Source organism: Branchiostoma belcheri, unplaced genomic scaffold, assembly GCF_001625305.1.
Source record: "Branchiostoma belcheri isolate BF01 breed outbred unplaced genomic scaffold, Haploidv18h27 scaffold32, whole genome shotgun sequence".
Lineage (NCBI taxonomy): Eukaryota > Metazoa > Chordata > Leptocardii > Amphioxiformes > Branchiostomatidae > Branchiostoma > Branchiostoma belcheri.
The window spans coordinates 1,815,466-1,834,194 of NW_017803932.1; the positions used below are offsets into that span (position 1 = coordinate 1,815,466).

The 18,729-nt window shown below is 40.8% G+C and overlaps 3 protein-coding genes across 9 annotated transcripts in view; 1 reads left to right on the plus strand and 2 right to left on the minus strand.

The window, feature by feature from the left end:
* Positions 1-1,164: 1,164 nt before the first annotated feature.
* On the minus strand, positions 1,165-5,461 carry LOC109474855 (malate dehydrogenase, cytoplasmic-like). Of its 2 annotated transcripts, XM_019775311.1 has the most exons (8): positions 5,340-5,437; positions 4,467-4,505; positions 3,476-3,665; positions 3,135-3,310; positions 2,742-2,864; positions 2,403-2,579; positions 1,925-2,038; positions 1,165-1,736 (listed from the first exon to the last, which is right to left on the minus strand). In XM_019775311.1, the coding sequence occupies exons 1-8, from the start codon at positions 5,340-5,342 to the stop codon at positions 1,524-1,526; spliced, it is 1,035 nt and encodes a 344-aa protein (XP_019630870.1). In that variant the 5' UTR covers positions 5,343-5,437; the 3' UTR covers positions 1,165-1,523. The 2 variants fall into 2 exon arrangements, with proteins under 2 accessions (XP_019630870.1, XP_019630869.1); XM_019775310.1 differs by lacking the exon at positions 4,467-4,505 and having other exon boundaries at positions 5,340-5,461.
* Positions 5,462-5,854: 393 nt separating this feature from the next.
* On the plus strand, positions 5,855-15,477 carry LOC109474826 (WD repeat-containing and planar cell polarity effector protein fritz homolog). 3 transcript variants are annotated; one of them, XM_019775235.1, is made up of 23 exons: positions 5,855-5,979; positions 6,551-6,653; positions 7,051-7,095; positions 7,531-7,578; positions 7,860-7,930; positions 8,383-8,442; positions 8,555-8,675; positions 8,942-9,084; positions 9,345-9,422; positions 9,603-9,703; positions 10,012-10,174; positions 10,587-10,817; positions 11,121-11,212; positions 11,437-11,544; positions 11,872-11,977; positions 12,085-12,199; positions 12,411-12,534; positions 12,798-12,861; positions 13,003-13,099; positions 13,375-13,475; positions 13,721-13,809; positions 14,201-14,316; positions 14,781-15,477. In XM_019775235.1, exons 2-23 carry the CDS (start codon positions 6,593-6,595, stop codon positions 14,900-14,902), a joined length of 2,256 nt encoding a protein of 751 aa, XP_019630794.1. In that variant the 5' UTR covers positions 5,855-5,979; positions 6,551-6,592; the 3' UTR covers positions 14,903-15,477. The 3 variants fall into 3 exon arrangements, with proteins under 3 accessions (XP_019630794.1, XP_019630796.1, XP_019630795.1); XM_019775237.1 differs by having other exon boundaries at positions 13,727-13,809; XM_019775236.1 differs by having other exon boundaries at positions 5,865-5,892.
* LOC109474857 (ankyrin repeat domain-containing protein 49-like) overlaps positions 15,179-18,729 on the minus strand; it is a 4,248-nt gene continuing 697 nt past the window's right edge. For 2 of the 4 annotated variants that reach the window (XM_019775316.1, XM_019775313.1), the window contains exon 3: positions 15,179-17,605. In XM_019775316.1, coding sequence (XP_019630875.1) covers positions 16,869-17,605 — 737 coding nt within the window. In that variant the 3' untranslated portion in view covers positions 15,179-16,868. Of the gene's footprint in view, positions 17,904-18,402; positions 18,553-18,729 lie in introns of those variants that run through there. The other 2 variants (XM_019775315.1, XM_019775314.1) reach the window with 2 other exon arrangements.

Consider the following 18,729-nt stretch of genomic DNA (forward strand, 5'->3'; position numbering starts at 1 on the left):
TAGAGATGAAAGGAGGGAGTAGGAGATAGAATTCGATATCATAGGGCTAAAAGAACCCAAAACACTTTTCCTTTGGTTTAGAATCCACCCCAGTGCACTTTAAAGTAGCAGTAGCAAGCTGCAGTATACTGGTACTGTCACTGTGTCAGCCATTGTAAAATCTTTACAGAGGACAATGCAGACAGCAGTTGAATTGATTGAGGCAGTTTTTGTTTGTTTTGTATAACAGGTAAATTGCCTTAAGCCAGTCTGAGCCTTTAAGTGTAACTCTCTAGTTTTGTACAGTTAAACCGTAAGGTTTGATCTAATCATGACGGGATAGACCCCTGCTCTTTACTCAGAAATTAGATGGAAGCTTAAATGAAATGTGCCCGAGGTGTGGCTGTCCTCAAAGACAGGGGCCTCTAGCTTGACATCCCATCCGAGAGGATCATGTCTCTAACCAACACTAGTAGTAGGTGTACTTATTTCATCTAATCATCATGTCTGATATAGTGGCTTTCCCAAGGCCAGAAATAACCCAGAACCTTAGATTCTACCTCAAAATCCCTAACCACACAACCAGTTAATACTGCTGGGAGATTAATCACATGTACTTGTATTTCCACAGTTGGACTAAAGCATCCCTAGTTGGACCAGAGATCCATGCTGGAGGAATGGAAGAACTGACTACACCAAAAGACCTGACTGTACTGTGGTGACCTAACAACAACTCATCCCAACAACCATCACAGTCTTAACCAGACAAGATGGAAGTGCAAAAAGCCAGGTTTGCAGAGGAAGACGTCCCTGTAACATCACCAACAAGTCTTTACTGATCATGGACACAAGTCATGTTTCCAACACTTCCATCAGCTGGGTCAAATAAAGCCTGAAAACTTTGAATGAGTATTTTGTGATTTGTTGTACTTTAAAACCTTGTACTTAGTTGTTACCTTGGGTATAAAGGTACGAGTATTGTTTTGGGCATGTTTGACAAGAAAAAAAGAATCCCTACCCACTAGCCTAATTTTTTCAGGACTGAAAACAGAAACACAAGGCATTCCCTACGCCTTGGCTTCTATTATTATTACATGCGATCTATACTTAGGCATACCACTAAAGTAAATGTGAGAAGCATCCCCCTACCCCCACAAACACACACACAAGGAAGACAAGAACAGGTATCATGACCTGCACTCTTTATTTCTTCTTTCAAATATCTTTTCTGCCACGAGTTCAAGCAAAACTATAGCATAATGGCTGTTTTGATTGCTGCCATGAATTTTCCTTACATGTTCTTTAAAAATCTGAATTGTGTTCTATACCATAGAATCTCACACATCAACCACTTGGTGGATATGATATACTAATAGAATTTTCATAATACATTATATGATCACTCTGCTTTGCTCTTAAGGCAACATGTACATCATGCGGTGTAGGGAACACTCCTTGATTCTAACTGTAAAATCCAGGCCTATCGCAGTTATTTCATGTGCCAAAAGATTCTAAAGCTTGTGCTTCTTCCAAGTGTCGTGTAGTCAATTGCCGATAAACTCAAACGCTGCGTCACGTTCTTCGGCAAGCTCCTTCGCGGTGAGGTCCATCTTCTCGCGTGCGAAGGCGTCAATGGATAGCCCGTCGACGATGGTCCACTTCCCGCCGGACAGCTTGACGGGGAAGCTGTAGATCAGCCCCTCGGGGACGCCGTAACTGTTGCCGTCTGAGATCACGCCCATGGACACCCATTCACCCTGCAGAAACAAAGGAACGAACATACTGTAAATACTGTTAAATTCACATATGGACAAACAAAAACATAAAGACTTTTGGATGGTTAATGTACAATACCATCAGAAGGGTATATATTTTGATACTAGTAGTGTTAAAGGTGATACGAAAATGTATTATGGTGTCACAACATTTCGCAAACTGTTCTTACATCTGGTGTGCCCTGAACCCAATCCCTGACGTGGTCACAGATGGCCTTGGCGGCAGACATGGCGCTGGACAACTTGCGGGCTGCTATCACTGCTGCACCTCGCTTCTGCACAGTCTGTAACAAGACATCAGAGATTTCAGACCTCGGGGAAGTGTTTTTGTGAATGTATGGAACTGGAGGAGATTGATGTCATCTAGTTTCTGAACTCTTGCTCATACCCACTGTCATCTTCCCACAATTTTTTGGTACAGGAACGTATGGGTAAGGTACAGGCTCAACTTGTTCAGGTACAAGTACAGGTCCAGGCCTGTCTTGGTTGTCCAGAAGTCGTCATCGTCTAATGATGGACAACCAAGACAGGCCTGGACCTGTACTGTACCTGAATGAGTCAAGCCCATCATCTGTAAGTTGTACATGTAGCAAGTATCTTTTGGGTGTAAATTGTTGTCTTTTATAGGCCAATGTCCTAAACTCTTACAGTGATAAAATCGCCCTTTAGCCAGGCATCGTCATTGACAGCCTCAGTAGCCTTCAGGTCCTTCCCGTCTTTCACCACGACAGCGTGCATGGCGTCAGGAAACTGCGTGGAGGAGTGGTTCCCCCAAATGGTCACGTTCTTCACTGCGCTGGTCGGTACCGAGCACTTCCCCGCAATCTAACCAACAAAATAAAGACCAACGATCTTAATACACTTGTGAAAGAATCTCATAGTCACACAAAGTTTTCACTTTAAGCCCAAATAATAATAGAATATGCTCTACATCATACATCTGTTTTATGATTCAAAGTTGTTAATTAGAAGTCTTGCAGTTGGTACCTGAGACTTGGCCCTGTTCTGGTCCAGCCTGGTGAGGCAGCTGAAGTTCTCCTTCGGGATGGAAGGGGCACACTTCATGGCGATCAGAGCATTGGTGTTGGCCGGGTTGCCCACCACAACAACCTTTAAAAAACAACAAGAAATCAGGGATTTCAGATTATGGGACGTATTTGGGGAGGGTTTGGACCTTCAATCAAAGTACTAGTAACCCCATTTCATATGTCTGACCTTCTGACTTGTCATTCTGCCTGTCAATCTTTCCCCCTGCCCACATGCTGTCAACCTACTCTCAAGTTCACTCCATATCCTGTGATCTTTTGACCTGTCATTTTTCTTTTCTTTCTGTACATTAAGACCTCACTGGGACTCCTTAAAGAAAAAGCTGATACTGACCTTGACAGTCTTCTTGGCGTACTGGTCAAGGGACTTTCCCTGAGACTGGAAGATCTTGGCGTTGGCCTTGAGCAGGTCTTTCCTCTCCATTCCTTCCCTGCGTGGCATGGCTCCAACAAGCATGGCCACGTCAATGTCGGTGAAGGCTTCCCTCTCATCTGCAGTGGCTATGACCTCTGTAGAGATAGGAAATGGTAGTACATAAATGTTGCTGCATTATGGATTATTTTTAGGTACTTGCAGACTTGTAATACGTTTTTGAAGTTTTTCTATTCTTTTGTTAATTTTCTGGTACATGTATTATTAAGGGTAATGTGATTTAAAAAAAAACAAATAAAAACCTTGGAGGATGGGCAAGGCACAGTCCTGGAGTTCCATGACCACTCCTTTCAGCACTTCCATCATGGGTGCGATGTCCAGCAGTGTTAGGATGATAGGCTGATCCTTCCCAAACACATCTCCCTTGGCTACAGAGTACAGGAGGGAGTAGGCAATCTGTCCTGCTGCACCAGTAACACACACACGGAGAGCCTGTATGGGTAGGGAATGGAAATAATGAACAGTCCAGCCTGGAACAGTCATCAGACCATTCTTATTACCTCTGGGTATGGAGGTATTGTTTTCGGTGTGTTTGCTTGTGTCCATATTAGTACATGTAGTTGAAAGCAGGAGAGTGCCAGGAAATTTTTTAAGCGCAGATTGTCAAAGGTCAAAGTCCCTGGGTGTACCCACTTGGGCTGACTGAAGAAGTTTCCTTGAAGTTCATGCTTTGCTTGTGCCAATAAATTCACCGTAGTTCCAAATACTTCACAGAGGTTTGTAATTATGAAACATTTTGGAACATTCATGAACTAGTTGCAGTTACAACAAAGCAAAGCAAAGATATAACTGACAAAATGGGGGATGATCCCAGCTGTTGCTTGTGCAAGCACTGTCTGTGGCTATTGTGATAAATGATAGATTAATGACCAGCTGGGATTGCCCCATTTTGCCTGGAGTGGATACAAAGGGATGACAAACCAGGAGACAAACCATGCAACCTTGTTAGTAATCGTAGTGTTACTAAGTAAAATACACATGTAATCTGTTATACACCACAACATGTTATCAGGAACTCCTTCCTTTGTCAACCAGCAACCAAAGGTTAATGATTTGCTCTGGGTTTTTTATGGACATAACACCTGACCAGTGACCTATAGCCACCTAGTAAACTGCAGAGTGAATGACACCATGGTCAATGGCATTTGGCTATAATATAGAATGGTTAATGACATAAACCCAAAGCTACATGCTGGTAATGCAAGGTTTCCTCATGCTACATCTTTTTCTCACCTTCCCAGGCAACTGGTAGAAAACTTTGTGCATGGTCGCCTGTAAAGCACATGGTGGCAAAAGAAGCTTGACAAAGTTTCACAAAACTAAAAGCTAAAACAAAGGACATGTTGACAGGACTAACAACGTTACATACTTTGTATATAATTAAAAAATGCATAAAAATGCCACACCAAGTAGATACTTACAAAGTAAAGATATTGAACAGCTACATTAAAGGGGCGTTATCTAAGAATAGGACAATGAAGATATTTGAATTTTCTGTCTTTTCTTTACACAGGCAGTAACTGTATTAAAGTTAAAATCAATCGTATAGTATAGCATTGCAGGATATGCTAAAATGAGTATAACTTTAAGAGGTTGTACAAGTCATCCAACATATATCATGAAGCCTTGTACTCGAGACCTCTTCAATTCTGGGACCGAAATCTGCCATATTATGCCGCAAATTCCATGCATGACATGGCATTTTTGTTGGTTGTCAGCGAGGCGCAGCCGTCAAACAGGTCAAACACGTGCGGAAAGGTGTCCAAAAATCTGGGGAGGGGCAGCTATCAACTCCCCCTTGAAATACCACTTGCTTGGAAACATGCATATACTTATAGTAGGAAGCTCAATTGTGAGGAATGTCCATCGTCGTGATTTTCAAGAAAATTCTTAAATTTATTTGTCGACTTTAAACACCTTTCATAAAATTTGGCAGTGTTGGAATGCATGAGCCTGTACACGTAACCTTAGCAGCTAACCTTTACATACTTGCAAATTTCGTCATCTAACGAACGAAAAAGCCATCGCCAATATTACAAACAACACCACTACAGATGCATGAAGTAGCCTGAAATGGAATCATCGCGGTGGATGCACAAAACTCACCATTTTAAGAAAGTTTTGTTTGCTGAACACAAGTAGGTCGTCAACCGGCGCGAACCTTGGACAAGGAGAGACCGAGGGGAGGTCAAGCCTGATCACCACCTATGTCCCAGGGCGAGTTAAAAATTAGTACCATTCGTGTAACGAGATTATCTATTCCTAAGCCGCATAAATAAATTAACCATTGAAATTAGAAAATGAATTGTCATGCCAGAAGTTATCAGTTTCCATGACGAATGATTTTTGTACGTTATGACAGCACTTCCGCGGAATGCTATCTAAAATAGAGTGAGATTTGCCGGATAAGGGGAAAGTAAATGGAAAGTTACAGCTGCAGATTCGTGTTGATAACTTTAGTTGTATGGAAAATATGAAAATATATTTGATATGGTTTTGATTTCAAGATTATTATTATGTCAGGAAGTACGTTTATGTCCTAAAACACTGCGGCGGGAAAATATGAAACAGAATCTGAGTATACGAACTGGAAAACTAATGTTACTAAAATTCACCTTTGACCTACCAGGGACGCCCATCAACACAACTTGTGCAAGTAGTGAGGGCTTTCTTGTGTCAAATAATTTGTGATTTGTTTGGATATTCCTCAAAGTTACTCACTTCTGCTGAACTTCTAGTATGCTAGGTGAGCCATGGTATCCGTTAAATCTGCTCTGGGACTTAAAAATCTTTACAAATACCCTTTTTGTCGAGGCTGATTGATAAGATTTTCGAACTTGTGAAGTTTCTGTTGTCGTTTGGTTTCCTTTTGTAACCTCCTTGCTTGGTTAAAGTTCTGAAGCCAAATAATTTCGTAAAAACGGCTTCCTAAGTCGCCACGGGTACGTTTCGGTAAAGATTATGCATGGTGAGGATTATGAGATACTGTTCTAGATTTACCTAGTCCCTTTTTAACCTTAGACCTTAGCAAAAAATTATATTGTGAAGTTGCAATTTTCCAACCTAAGCAAGTTAGATGTAACAAAAAATCCTGAGTTATGCATTTTTGATGGTAACTACTAAGTAAGGAAAAAAACGTTAGGAACATACATGTTCATGTATTTGTGATGAGTGTTTCAGGTGCTGTTCATTGAGTGTAGCTAGTAGATTCATATGTTATCATACTTATCATCATTTATGTAGTCATCATTATGAATCTATTCATATCTAATTCTATGGGATGCAATCTCTATGACTTTTTCACGTTGACTGCACAGGTTCTTGGCTGAAGGGTTTATGGTGACCTCAACGACACGATAATGGCCAGCTTCCAGTCCGAGCTTCACTATTGGACAATTAAGTACAACATAGCTGCACCAGGTAATAAATCTAATTACTAGTATCTTTGCCACATTTATGTATACTAGAAGCAAATAGTAAGTTCTCTAGCCTGTATACCAGCGTTTGAAGCTTTAGGACACTCCATTGCTTTTATAGGGATGCTATCTGGGACTTATTTCAACTCTGCCTATTGTGAATGGAAAGCCTGTAAGAGTAATACAACTTATATTAGACTGGTCAATCCTGACTATCCATCACAATTACCAGTTCAGCCAATGAGAGAATGGCAATTAGCAGCTCAACCAATGAGGGAGTGGCTGCATGCTCATCAATATTTGCGTTTTTATGTTTTTACTAATTTCATTTTGACGTGTTGATGGGGGTTGGCAGGGCTTTGTATGATTTTTTAACACAAGTATTGTTTTCTTCCTGACAGACTCAGACATTGGTTGTCACTGCTACCATGACAAGGGAGAAACAGGTACTAGTATGACACGTACAGTGTATGTATGTTGACTAGAAAGCCTGCTTTGTTTGTTTGTTCTACAGAACTAGTAAACCACCTTTAGGCCTAGGTGTAACCCTTTTTTAACCACCTTGGCTAATATTTTTACCAGTTTTGTACAATAAGTACAAGCTGTGTACAACCAGGTTGTTTAAGGTTTGATCCAGTCACACCAGGGCAGGCCTTCTATTTTTGATAAGTGTTGTGGATCTTTAACCTGCTCAAGGTGAGGTCTGGCTGTCTGCTAACACTGGACCTCCTGCTTTATGTCTCATATGTACCGGTAACCAAAGCTGCTACTAGGTTCCAATATTTTCCAATAAGTCAATAACTCTAATGACAAGACCAGTCACCACCTTTGTTCTGCGATAATATATTCCATTGATAAATTTGTCTCTTTTGCTTTTGTAGCAAATGGTGATCAGCTGTACTACAGTGAGCATCAACACTACATTGAAAGTAAGTTTCCTTTACATGGATGTAACTTACGTTACATTCTATGTTGTCTGTTAACTAGCTTATAGATTTCATGCTCACCATTATCTAATACATTGTACTTGTGTGGCCTTCATTTTTTCACATTTGGTAGAATCTGACAGTAGGAGGGGTATAAGGTGCCTGTGTAGAAAGTACATAGAAAACATTGTGAGAGGAACAATACAATCATTTTGTTGTACATGTATATATGATGCCTTTGTTTTAAGACCAGGTAAAACCTTTGAAATATTATTACCTTGTAGGCTGTGACATGATCTGGACTCCAAGGAACAAGCGACCAGACAAACTGAGGGACAACTTGAAGGAGTTTGAGGTAGCAATACATTTGTAATGTCTGTATATGTGTGTGTATAACAGAATTCTGTACAGAATCCTACATTTTTTCATGGTCTCAGTATTCTGAACAGAAGTCTACATCTGTGCATGGTTAAAGAATTGTACAGAATTCAGCATCCATGTACAGAATTCTGCAGAACTGACCATGTCCTCTGTGAGCTCTCAATGTTATATGCATAACTCTTATTTATTGTCTTCTACCGGGTATTCATATTCTCAAATAACAATTGGTAAATAATTTTTGGTATCAGTGCTTTCCGTATTTTAAGTGTTTTTCTGAATTTGTAGTGTTGTCAGTTACTTACACATTTCCCTCCATCATGTTAGGAGATATCTGACAAATTTCATATTTCTAAATACTGTGCAATGTACCCGGTAGTGTGGTTTGTCCCAATTTTATGATCACATAGTGACTTTTTTCACACTCAGGAACTTCTTGCCACAAACAAGTGTGTGCTGACAAAATGGAAAGGAAGGCATCAGCTACAGGTCTGTTTTTTGCTTGTTTGTTTGTTTTGCTGTGTTTGTTTTGAATACATGGGTGGGAAAAGTTCCCCCAACACACCACCATTACTTAAACACTTGTACCTTTATTTTCCAGTTGTTCCTGAGCAATGCCTGCTTCGTCACCGTGTTTGTTGCTGCCCACAGCGGTGATGTGGAGAGAATCATCATAGATAAGTCCCTGCAGGCTAAACTGAGTGCAGACACAATAAATGATGGTATCTAAGTTCTAATGCTTGTATGGAATGAAAGTTACTTTGAGTTTGTAGTCTGAAGATGCAGATTTTTTTACATAATTGTGTGAGGAGTAAGATTCCATACATTTGCAAGATTGGCTTTTAGATAAAGGGGGAAAATGCTTCAAAGTTTGATAAGGAAATGTTAATTTTCAAACCAAAAACTTTCTGTCATGAGAATTTCACAAAACACAATACATTTAATCTAGCACTTAAGACTGTACATGTATCTTTTCCATTTGACTCAGCCCTGATCACAGACCACTATCTGGTCTTTGCCTTCCCAACGTTGGCCAAGCTTGCCCTTGTGCAGCTAACCCGGAAACCAGGCACTGGGGAGGTCAGCAGGAGACCGGAAAGGGTCGACAAACTCTCTGCTCTGGACCCAAAGGTAAACTAGTAGTACATTGTACAAGCTTATGATCTAAAAGCTTACTAAAAACACATGACAAATTCTTGGACCTTCAAGATCACTTTTTCCCGCATCTGACCTTTTGACCTGCCTGCTGTCATTCTGCCTGTCAATCTTCTCCCCCACCTACGTACTGTCAACCAACTCTGTCTGGACAAGCATCCACACAAATCCACAGACAAACTAAAACACTTTTTTTACAAATGAGTAACTAACTTTTCATGTATTCTTCCTTTCAGATTAGTTATGTTGATCTCCCTGGACCAACTGGAAGAAGAGTTGAGAGGAGGCTCTCTATGAACACTCTGCAAGATATGGTAAACTTTAGAGACAATATAAAAGAATATTTATCATATACCAATGCCTAAGGCCTGAAACTGTGAACATTTACAGTACGTTAAATCTTTACAAAAAGTGTATCATAAGAATGTAAATGTTGTAGTTGATAGCAGCGCATAGGAAGTCTTACATGTTTTCTTTGTTTCCCTTCCTGGTAGGTGATAGTGTGGTGGCCGACTGCGAGTGAGGAGGTCTGGCCTTGGTCTCCCATGTCATCAGAGAAGGACAGGGCTAACCTGGTCCTACTCAGCTGTAATGGGCAAGTCAACATTAACTTTATTTAGTGGGAACTTGTGATATTAAATTTTATCGATTGTTAGTTGGCGCCTCATTGTAAAGGGGGTCTTCTCATACATGTAAAAGGGATTAGCGTCAAAGAATACCGGTAGTCCATCTGTGTCAAAAGGTCAGACACAGGAAATGGGGTGAACTTGCATTTAAGGTCACAAAAATCCCAAATACTTCCTGGAAACCCCAGTGAAAAGATCAGTCATTTTAATCTACTTGCCAGGTGCTTAGTTTCCTCAAAATATATAATCTTGACTCAAGTGTGTTTCATTCTATCAGGGTGAAGCTTGAGATGCTGTGTTACATCAGGACGGAGTGTGAGCCAATCAGCGCTCACTTCAGTCTGAACCAGCCACACAGGGTCTACACTGTGGAGAAGTCATCAAACGTGGACGGCAAACCCACCGTCGACAGCTGCATATACGAGTGCTCCAAAAACAAGGTGAAAAGAAGTTTATTTATTTTATTTATTTATTTAATCTTCAAAGACACCTGGGTAGCTCCTTCAGCCAATAGCTGATTTCCAAGAGGCCCAGGGGGTACAATAAGTAAAAGATTTAATAATAAGTGTTTATATAATCCAGACTATTCGCTCATTGATTGAGATTTAGCACATCTGTGGAAGGATTGACATCACAGGTGACTATTGCTTTTTCTAAATGTCAATCCCGAGACCAGCCAGACTGTAAGGTTTGAACCACTCACACTGACAAGAATTGTAATAGACTAAGTGTGAAATAGTTCCAGAAGTGTGAAATAGTGAGTGTAAATCTTTGACCAATCCCTGGCCCTTATCACTAATTAAATCACTCAGTAGGACAGCATTATTCACTCTGGAAGTATGTCATCCACAGATCCAGAGAGTTGCGGTTACCACCATCCCCCTAAAGAGTCCCATTGTGGGACAGGGAAGAAACCCAGCAGAAGACAAGTTAGTGTTGTCATGTGAGGACAGGTCCCTGGTGTTGTATGACGACCACAGGAGGGTGACAGAGTGCACCCAGGCCATGTTCCCTGCACCCTTCCTATCCTGGCACCCTTCTGGCTGTGTGTTTGCTATCTCCAACCACAGAGGAGAAGTACAGGTGGGTGCTTTTTGCTATGCAATGTCATGTACTAGTACACAGTAGATGTAGGGTGTTCACTGATAGGAAAGGGATGACTACAAATTGTCAGACACAGAATTAAGCACAGAAAAAAAGAAATCCACCCAAACTCTCAATCCTTCATGGAGGTATGATATCTCAGGCTCGATATCTTTGATCTCTTGTAAATTTATAGACTGATCTCATAGCTTACATCAGAGCTCAACTGATAATCTCCAAGCTGAACTTGTAGATACTGTACATGCAGAGTCAAACTTTTTTAATTACCTTATTGTCTTCCAGGTTTTAGACATGGCCTTGGGAACCATCAACATCCAGTTGTTAGCAGAGGAACCCTTCTTCCCAGCTGACCTTAAACACCACCAATACTTCAGGTAATCCAACTGTTACACAGTCTTACTTGTAAGGTGACAAATCTTAAGAGCATTTTTTAATTTGTACGTCATTTGCTCAGCCTGCAAGGATTCTGTCCCAGGCCAATTATAATACGTCATACACTCTCCTTGTGGCAATAAATTTACAAAAACTCTTTACAGATACTTCCTGGATTTTCCTGGAAATCTCTGACTTGTTGTTGCTATTTGTATTTTCCTCCCAGAAATGCTGCCCAGTTAGGGAGACTGCAGTGGACTCCAGCCACTGCCATGAGCTCCTCCATGGACTGGACAGGCGACTGCTACGACTCGGTTCTTCTGGTGTTTGACAAGTAAGTATATCTCCAATGACCCTTATACATACAATTTTACTCATAATTGGTATTGGCAAACCAAAACATTTGAGCACTGATAGCTAAATATCATACAAGCCAGAGATTTCAGAGTTCTAGGAAATACATGTATTTTAAGTTTTGGTGACCCTCAACCTCACTCTTTTCCGGTGTGTAGCTGTCTTTCTGCCTGTCACTTCTCCCCATCCATGTGTTGTCCAAACAGACACACAACCCACAGCTAAGCCAAAACATCCTATCTTTACTTAGTATGAAATTGTATTATTGTTAAGTGAAAGGAGCTCTGAATAATGTGAATTCTTCCAGGGGGCCGCTGGCACTGTTAAGATTTCACCTTGGAGTCTTCAGCAGAGGAAGACTAGGTGCCCAGGAGCTGATTGCAGAATTTTTGAAATGTGGACAAGTTGATCAGGTATGTCTGATTTCTCTTCACTTGAATCGTAAGCTTGTTGTGCTGAAAAGAAGTTCTGTTGCTTGATCTCTTAGAAAGGGATTTCAGGGACATTTCTTACCTTACAGGGTGTGAACCTCCTTAATGCCTTGAACTGGAACACTGCTGGGGACACGTGTCTCACCTGCCTCAACATGGTCTTCCACCACCTCATGAAGCAGAAACTCAACGCAGAGAGGGAAGGTACGTATCACTGTCACAGCTGATCAATGAAAGGAGAAAGAAATTTCCTTTTAATTTACTCACAGCACAGGTTTTGTATAGAAGAATGTCCCCCACCATTTTAAGTCAAAACCCTGCAAAATGGTGTCAGAAGTGGGATTTGAATGTGCACAAGATGGTGTCAGAAGTGGGATTTGAATGACCAGTGTTGGTATTTTTTGTTAATGTTTAGCCCAGCTGGAGATGTGCCTGGGCAGTTTCTATGCCCCGACGCGACCGCTGTCTGAGGTGACTGTCCTAGAGTACAGGGACCCCATCAGTAGACTAGCACGGAGGTTTTTCCACCATCTTCTCAGGTATACTTCCTATAAATTTAGAAATTTTGATTGAAAAGAAGTAATATACAGTATACGTTCATTTAGTTTCACAGTGGTTTTATTTTAGGGACAGAGGGTAATGGAGGTGTTTTTAATTCACAGCTTAAAAAACCTGTATTAGAGTTGTTATACAAAACATCCTGGAAGTCTGTGAATTTGAAAGTCTCAAAAACTATAATACGTACTGGAAGTCTGAAATCTGGAATTAGAATTACAGTTGAATAATTTTGTGTGTGTAACAGGTACCAGAGGTTTGAAAAGGCATTTCTTCTTGCTGTGGACATTGGAGCAAGGGACCTTTTTATGGTAAGAATACATGTATTCATCATCATAGTTTACTTTCATTGTACTGTACAGTTGTAGTTTCACTAAAACTGTTCTCTAAATCTGCAAAATTATAAGAAGAATGCCTCTGACATATGTTTCTTTTCTTCAAATGTGCTGTAGGATATTCACTATTTGGCATTAGACAATGGAGAAACTGCTCTTGCAGGAGTAGCCAGGAAGAAGGCTGAGGAGATAGAACTGGAGTCAGTCACAACAGGTAAGGAAGATGGATTTTACTTTGGAACTTTTGAAACCTACATCTTACAGTCCTGTGAATTCAATACTTGCTTGGAGCTTGAAAGTTCATCTGTGTTGGTAGTGGTCATTCTGAAACAGCATGTAACTTGCAAGTTCATCTGTGTTGGCATTAGCCATTCTGAAACAGTCCAGTCTTGTACAGCATGTACTTACTGTACAAAACGGGTGTGTTACACCTAAATGTGGTTTACAGGTTATGCGAAACAGATTTAAAAAATCCTGTTCTTTTCACAGATCCGCCCAATGAAGGGTTCGAAGAGGGCGACATAAGTGAGGGGTTTAGGGAAGACCAAGTGGACAACATGCAGAACGGTCATGGAGCAGAGGGGGATGAGGTAGTCAGACTTTCTTGAATCTTCATATTGTTAAACGTTAATAAAGTGTGACCGATTTATATCCTTGCTTCTTAGTTAAAAGTTACAACCCCTTTCCACTAGAGGCTGCAACAGATCATCAAATTTATTATATCCTCACTGAAATCCTATGGCAAAAAAATAATACTTTTACAAAATCTGACTACTGAGCATGAAAAGTAATGCAGATGTGTGTCTTGACTGATGGGGAATTGATGTTTTGTGAGTTCCAGGGACGGAGATACTTGTCCCCTGCACAGAGAAGGATGCCGCAACACAAGGACAGGCCAGAAGAGCAGGATACCATCAGCCAGGCGTAAGTGTCAGATACACTCTCACACTGTCATACCACAGTACCAAATGGCTCAGTCACATATGTCGTGCAATCGTTGCAAGCTGAGGGCACTCTTGGGATAGTCATGTGTCCTGCAAAATTCTTCTGACTTGCTATAAAAAAGGCTTTCATAGATTTTGTAAAGGATCTATGGTTTGGTTAGGTTTGTGCACTTTCAGCCTTTTAGACTGCAAGGTTTCTGTCCTAGGCACAAAATAAACGCTAAATAATAATAATAAACAATGAATACTTCCTCAAGTTTTGAAATCTCTAATTTCTTGTTGTGATTGGCAGAAATCTGTGACTTGTTAGCACCATGTGTTTGTGCTTAGATTCTTATTTTTTGTTGATGTGTGTGGTCACTCATGTTTAGGACTGATATTAGTGAGTACCCCTACCCTGAGGAGGAGGGAGGATTGACAGCAGAGATGTACAGAGAAGCACTGCTGGAGGATCCAACGTCATGGCCTCCGGAAAACATAGCAGAAGGTGCGTCATAGTGTTTCAAATTGTAAATACTCATGTAGTTCATACAATTTTTTTCACAGGTAAAAAGGGCAAAGAGGTTTTGCTGCAGTATTTTAGATTCAGTTTTTTATTAGCAGCAAAACATCAGGAAAGCTAACTTGTAAGTTCATTTACACATACATGTACCACATGCTTGCTCAGTCATGAATTCGACAAGACAGTGTTCTTTTGGGTATATGGTCTGTTTTGTTTCTTGATGAATCTTTATGAATGTATTATCATGAAACACAAAACAGTTAGACCTCCATGCCAAGACAGGGATTTGATGGTGACAGCAGCTTACTTCAATCTGTTTTCCTACAGTTAGACTGGCCAGTGCTAAAACTATATTTTGTCATATACAGATGTACATGCATCTAGTCTATTTATCATATGTATGTATTTTGCAGTATGTTTATAATAGATTTACTATCTTTTTGTCACAGGAGGGTCTGATGAAGAGGAAGATGATGTTGACAAGACAGCCAGCACTCTGAGGTCATCCATTTTGGATTGGTCTGAACGTCTGAACTTCATAATGTTTATTTGTAAATACAGAAATTTTTAGTATCTAGGACTCAGGCAAGAAAACATTGACACTACAAGCACAAGACTATAATGTATTGTAATGTTTTGCAAGACTTAGTCCAGTTACACACTTTGATTTAACCTTCTTGCTCTATCTGGCCTGGGGTAGACACTGTTATACATGTACATGGTACCAGTATCAAACTGCTTTTTCTTGATAGAAAAGAAAAAAACAAACTGGAAAAATCAGTGTACCAGATACATAATGTGTGGATGTGAATTGAAAATATGAAACAATAATTACAACACAGAGTTCTTGCTTTATCTGTTTAATTTTCAATTATTCCACTTAGCCAGAGCTAATCTATCAACTTCACGGTAATTATGGTAGGTTATATTATTATTTTGTAATCTTTCTAGCTTTGGATAAAATAAGATCTTGATTTCTTCCATTGCACAATATCATATATCAACATTTACTGATATGAGTGAAATATGTTATGATACCTACATTGTATCAGTGTACATGTGTGTAGTACTATAGAGTATTTACTATATATATACATAGTATTACTGTTGTAAAAATATCTTGATAATAAACTCTACAAGTGAGTACACCACTGTTTGTCCTGTTAATGCCAGCTGCCTGTTCAAGTGAAAAAAAAATACTAGACTAATAAGATTCAGAAAAAAAAAAGATATGTTTTCTTCATAATGCTTCACTATCTTTACACTCACATATATAGAAGTATTGGCCACCGTACTGTTTGGTTAAACCTGCAAGGTCAATCTAAGTTTGTACATATTGGCTACAGTTACATCATACACATGCACAATGCAGCCTTCCAGGGTCAAACAATCAATAAGGTGGCTGTAACATATACCAATCCCATAGCCCCACCCACCTCTGTGAAAACATAAGTGCAAATATTTAAGGGACATAAAGCCTCTCTCTAATTGGTCACAAAGCTAACTGCCATGCTATCATTGGTTGATCTGCTAATTGTGATGGACAGTCGGGATTGGTTTATTCCCTATGATGTCTATGTTTCTTACTACATTGTACTTGACTTTTATAAAGATGATAGAACTGTCAGATTTTTGTACCAACTTTCTGCCTTTTAATACTGTCAGTGAATAGATATGTCAGGTAACTTAAAAGTTCTATTTTGGGACACACAATATAGCTAGTATAGGTAGTACATGTAACATTCATAATTAAAATCAATCTTGTACATACAATGTACATTTACCTTCGGAGTAAGATTTGTTTGCATAGCTCTCTATGTTTGCATGAAAGTTTTCTAACATACTGTAAGGCTACACAATTTGATTTGTTGGTTCTCAGAGTTTTAGAGAAAGTCAATGAAGCAGGGAGAAAAATCAGGTGCCAGGAAGTTAGGTCCAAGAAAGCTGACTGGGACTCTGGAGCCAGCAGGACGTTGGCTGATAGTCTGTTGGCCGGGTGCCAGGGGGAAAATGCATAGACATGAAATATAATCACAATAACGAATGAAACATGACATTCACAAAAACATTAAATTCTTCATGGTGGTATGTGTCTCCTCTACAGTTTGGAGAAAATAAGAAGGAAGATTCTGACAACCAAGTAATCAAATTGGTATAACCTGGACATATTTTTTCTATATGAAAATGTATTCTATACTACTACTAGTATACACGTGTGCTAACATCTTAACTAAACAAATTGCTGTAGAATCTACACCTACATGTATATGTTGCCCTTGCATGTAGCAAAGACTATTGCACATACACACCAGGTAACAGTGGTAATGTTAAGGAATCGTAGCAGACTTTGTTTACTCATTGGATGTATTTCTAATGCTGCAGTTTTTTCAGCCCTGCTGTACTGATTACCTATTCACGTATGCGCGTGGTTGGGCCTCAAAATTGCATTTTCTATGTATAGAGTGTCTCTTTAAAATTTAGGATAGTTGATGAATTCTGATAATTCCAATGTGAACTGTGTGTAAACTTGCATCTTCTCACATGGATGCATCTGTCTTCGATGTTATTCCATTCCTGCCTGCTGGTTTTTGGTCATTTTCCCCCACAGTCTCCAGCCCCATTGCTTCACTGAAGTGTTGGAAACTCATCCCTCTCCCGTCCACATCCAGACTGTCCTCCACCATTTCAAACAAGTGATAGTGTGGCCCCGACCTCCGTGCAAGGTCGAACGCGCTTTCTGACGAGTCATTCAGGATGTTTGGATCGATGTACCGGTTGCTAAGTAACAGGACGAGGGCCTGCTTGGCATTTGCGTTGCTGGCTGCCACATGTAGGGGTGTGTTCCCACCACTACTTGTGGCATTGACGTCCGCCCCTGCCTGGAGAAGCAGGGACGCCACGTCCACGTGGTTCCATCGGCACGCAGAATGCAGGGGCTGCCAGCCGTCGTGGGTCTTTGCGTTGATGTCGGCCCCCCTCTCCAACAGCTCCTTTACGAGCGTCATGTCGCCCATGTATGCTGCCTTGTGGAGCAGTATGTACCCGTCGCTGTCTGCAGCCGTTAACAACTTTGGTTCTGCATCCAGCAGCTCCACTACAGTGTCGTAGTTCCTCGCCTCTGATTCACGGATCACTCTCTTGCGCAGGTGCTCCAAGTCTCCCACGTCCTCGCCTGTACTGTCGTCCGACTCCTCGCTGCTGGACGAAGCCCACACGCTCTTCCACTTGTTTTCTGGGATGGAGCTCGGGAGCTTGTCCAACTCCGCGGCGAAGCCTGTCGGCTGTCCTCGTTCCTGCTCGTTGTCGGATTCGTCCGCGTCATCCCCGCTAGATATATCAGGCTCGTACCCCTCTTCTGGGTCTTCCTGGTACATCTTGACGCTACGTACCTTCCCACGGATGCGGTTGGTCGACTCTTCATCAGAGCAGTTGGAGTCTGGCTGAGCTCTAGGCACAGACGCCTTTGCCCCTACAGGAGGAGACTCTTCCCCACTCATCCTAACTGACCTTGTCCATACCTTTGTGTGAGGATGTTACAAAGCAGTATGGCATGGATGGCAAGACAGAACCTTCTGAAAAAGAAACAATGCACGACACATTATACTGTACTCAATTAAACTGTACTATAGTGTACACTTTACTGTAGTCTACTCTGTTCTACGCTCCTATATGGTACTCAAATGACATCGACAGCCCCACCCACCTACGTATATACCACAATAACACCTTTGCCATTGGGCTGTTCCAAAAAAAAATGTGGAGGGGGGGTGGAAGAGCTTGGATTTTCTATTTTCTGACCCCCCTTTCATTACTATCCGAGTACCTTGACCCCCTTTCATTTCATCCATATCCAGGTGTCTTGACCCCTTAAAAATGTTATCCAAACGACTTGACCCCCTATAATTTCATCCAAATCCAGGGTGGACCCCCTCTCAATCCAAAATCCACACCCACTAACCCCCTTAGGTAAAATCCGACCTCTTCCACCCCCCCTCCTCAGTTATTTTTTTGAACGGCCCATTTCAAAACAGAAAATTCCCAAAAGCCAATCGCGAGAACAGATTATCTTACCTTTGGATTTACTCCTACCAGTGATTTCAGATAAGTTGGAATCTCCTTCACATAGCTGTCAAAGACGAAGAACACTCTGGAATATATCAAATTGTTTCAAAACTGATCCTTGGCATACAGTGGCATATGAAGTGTTTTTCCTGCTTTCGACCTTACTGAGGGGCCTCAACAGAATATAGGTGGCTTCGGTAAACGTTATATATGCTTTGCTGTCAAAGCGATCAAATTTCTAAAATAAACCTAAGTTTAGCAAAAATAATTGAAGCTTGGCTCAATCTCTAAGTTAAATTGAGTTTGTCGATCAGTTCTAATGTTGGATGGAGAAAT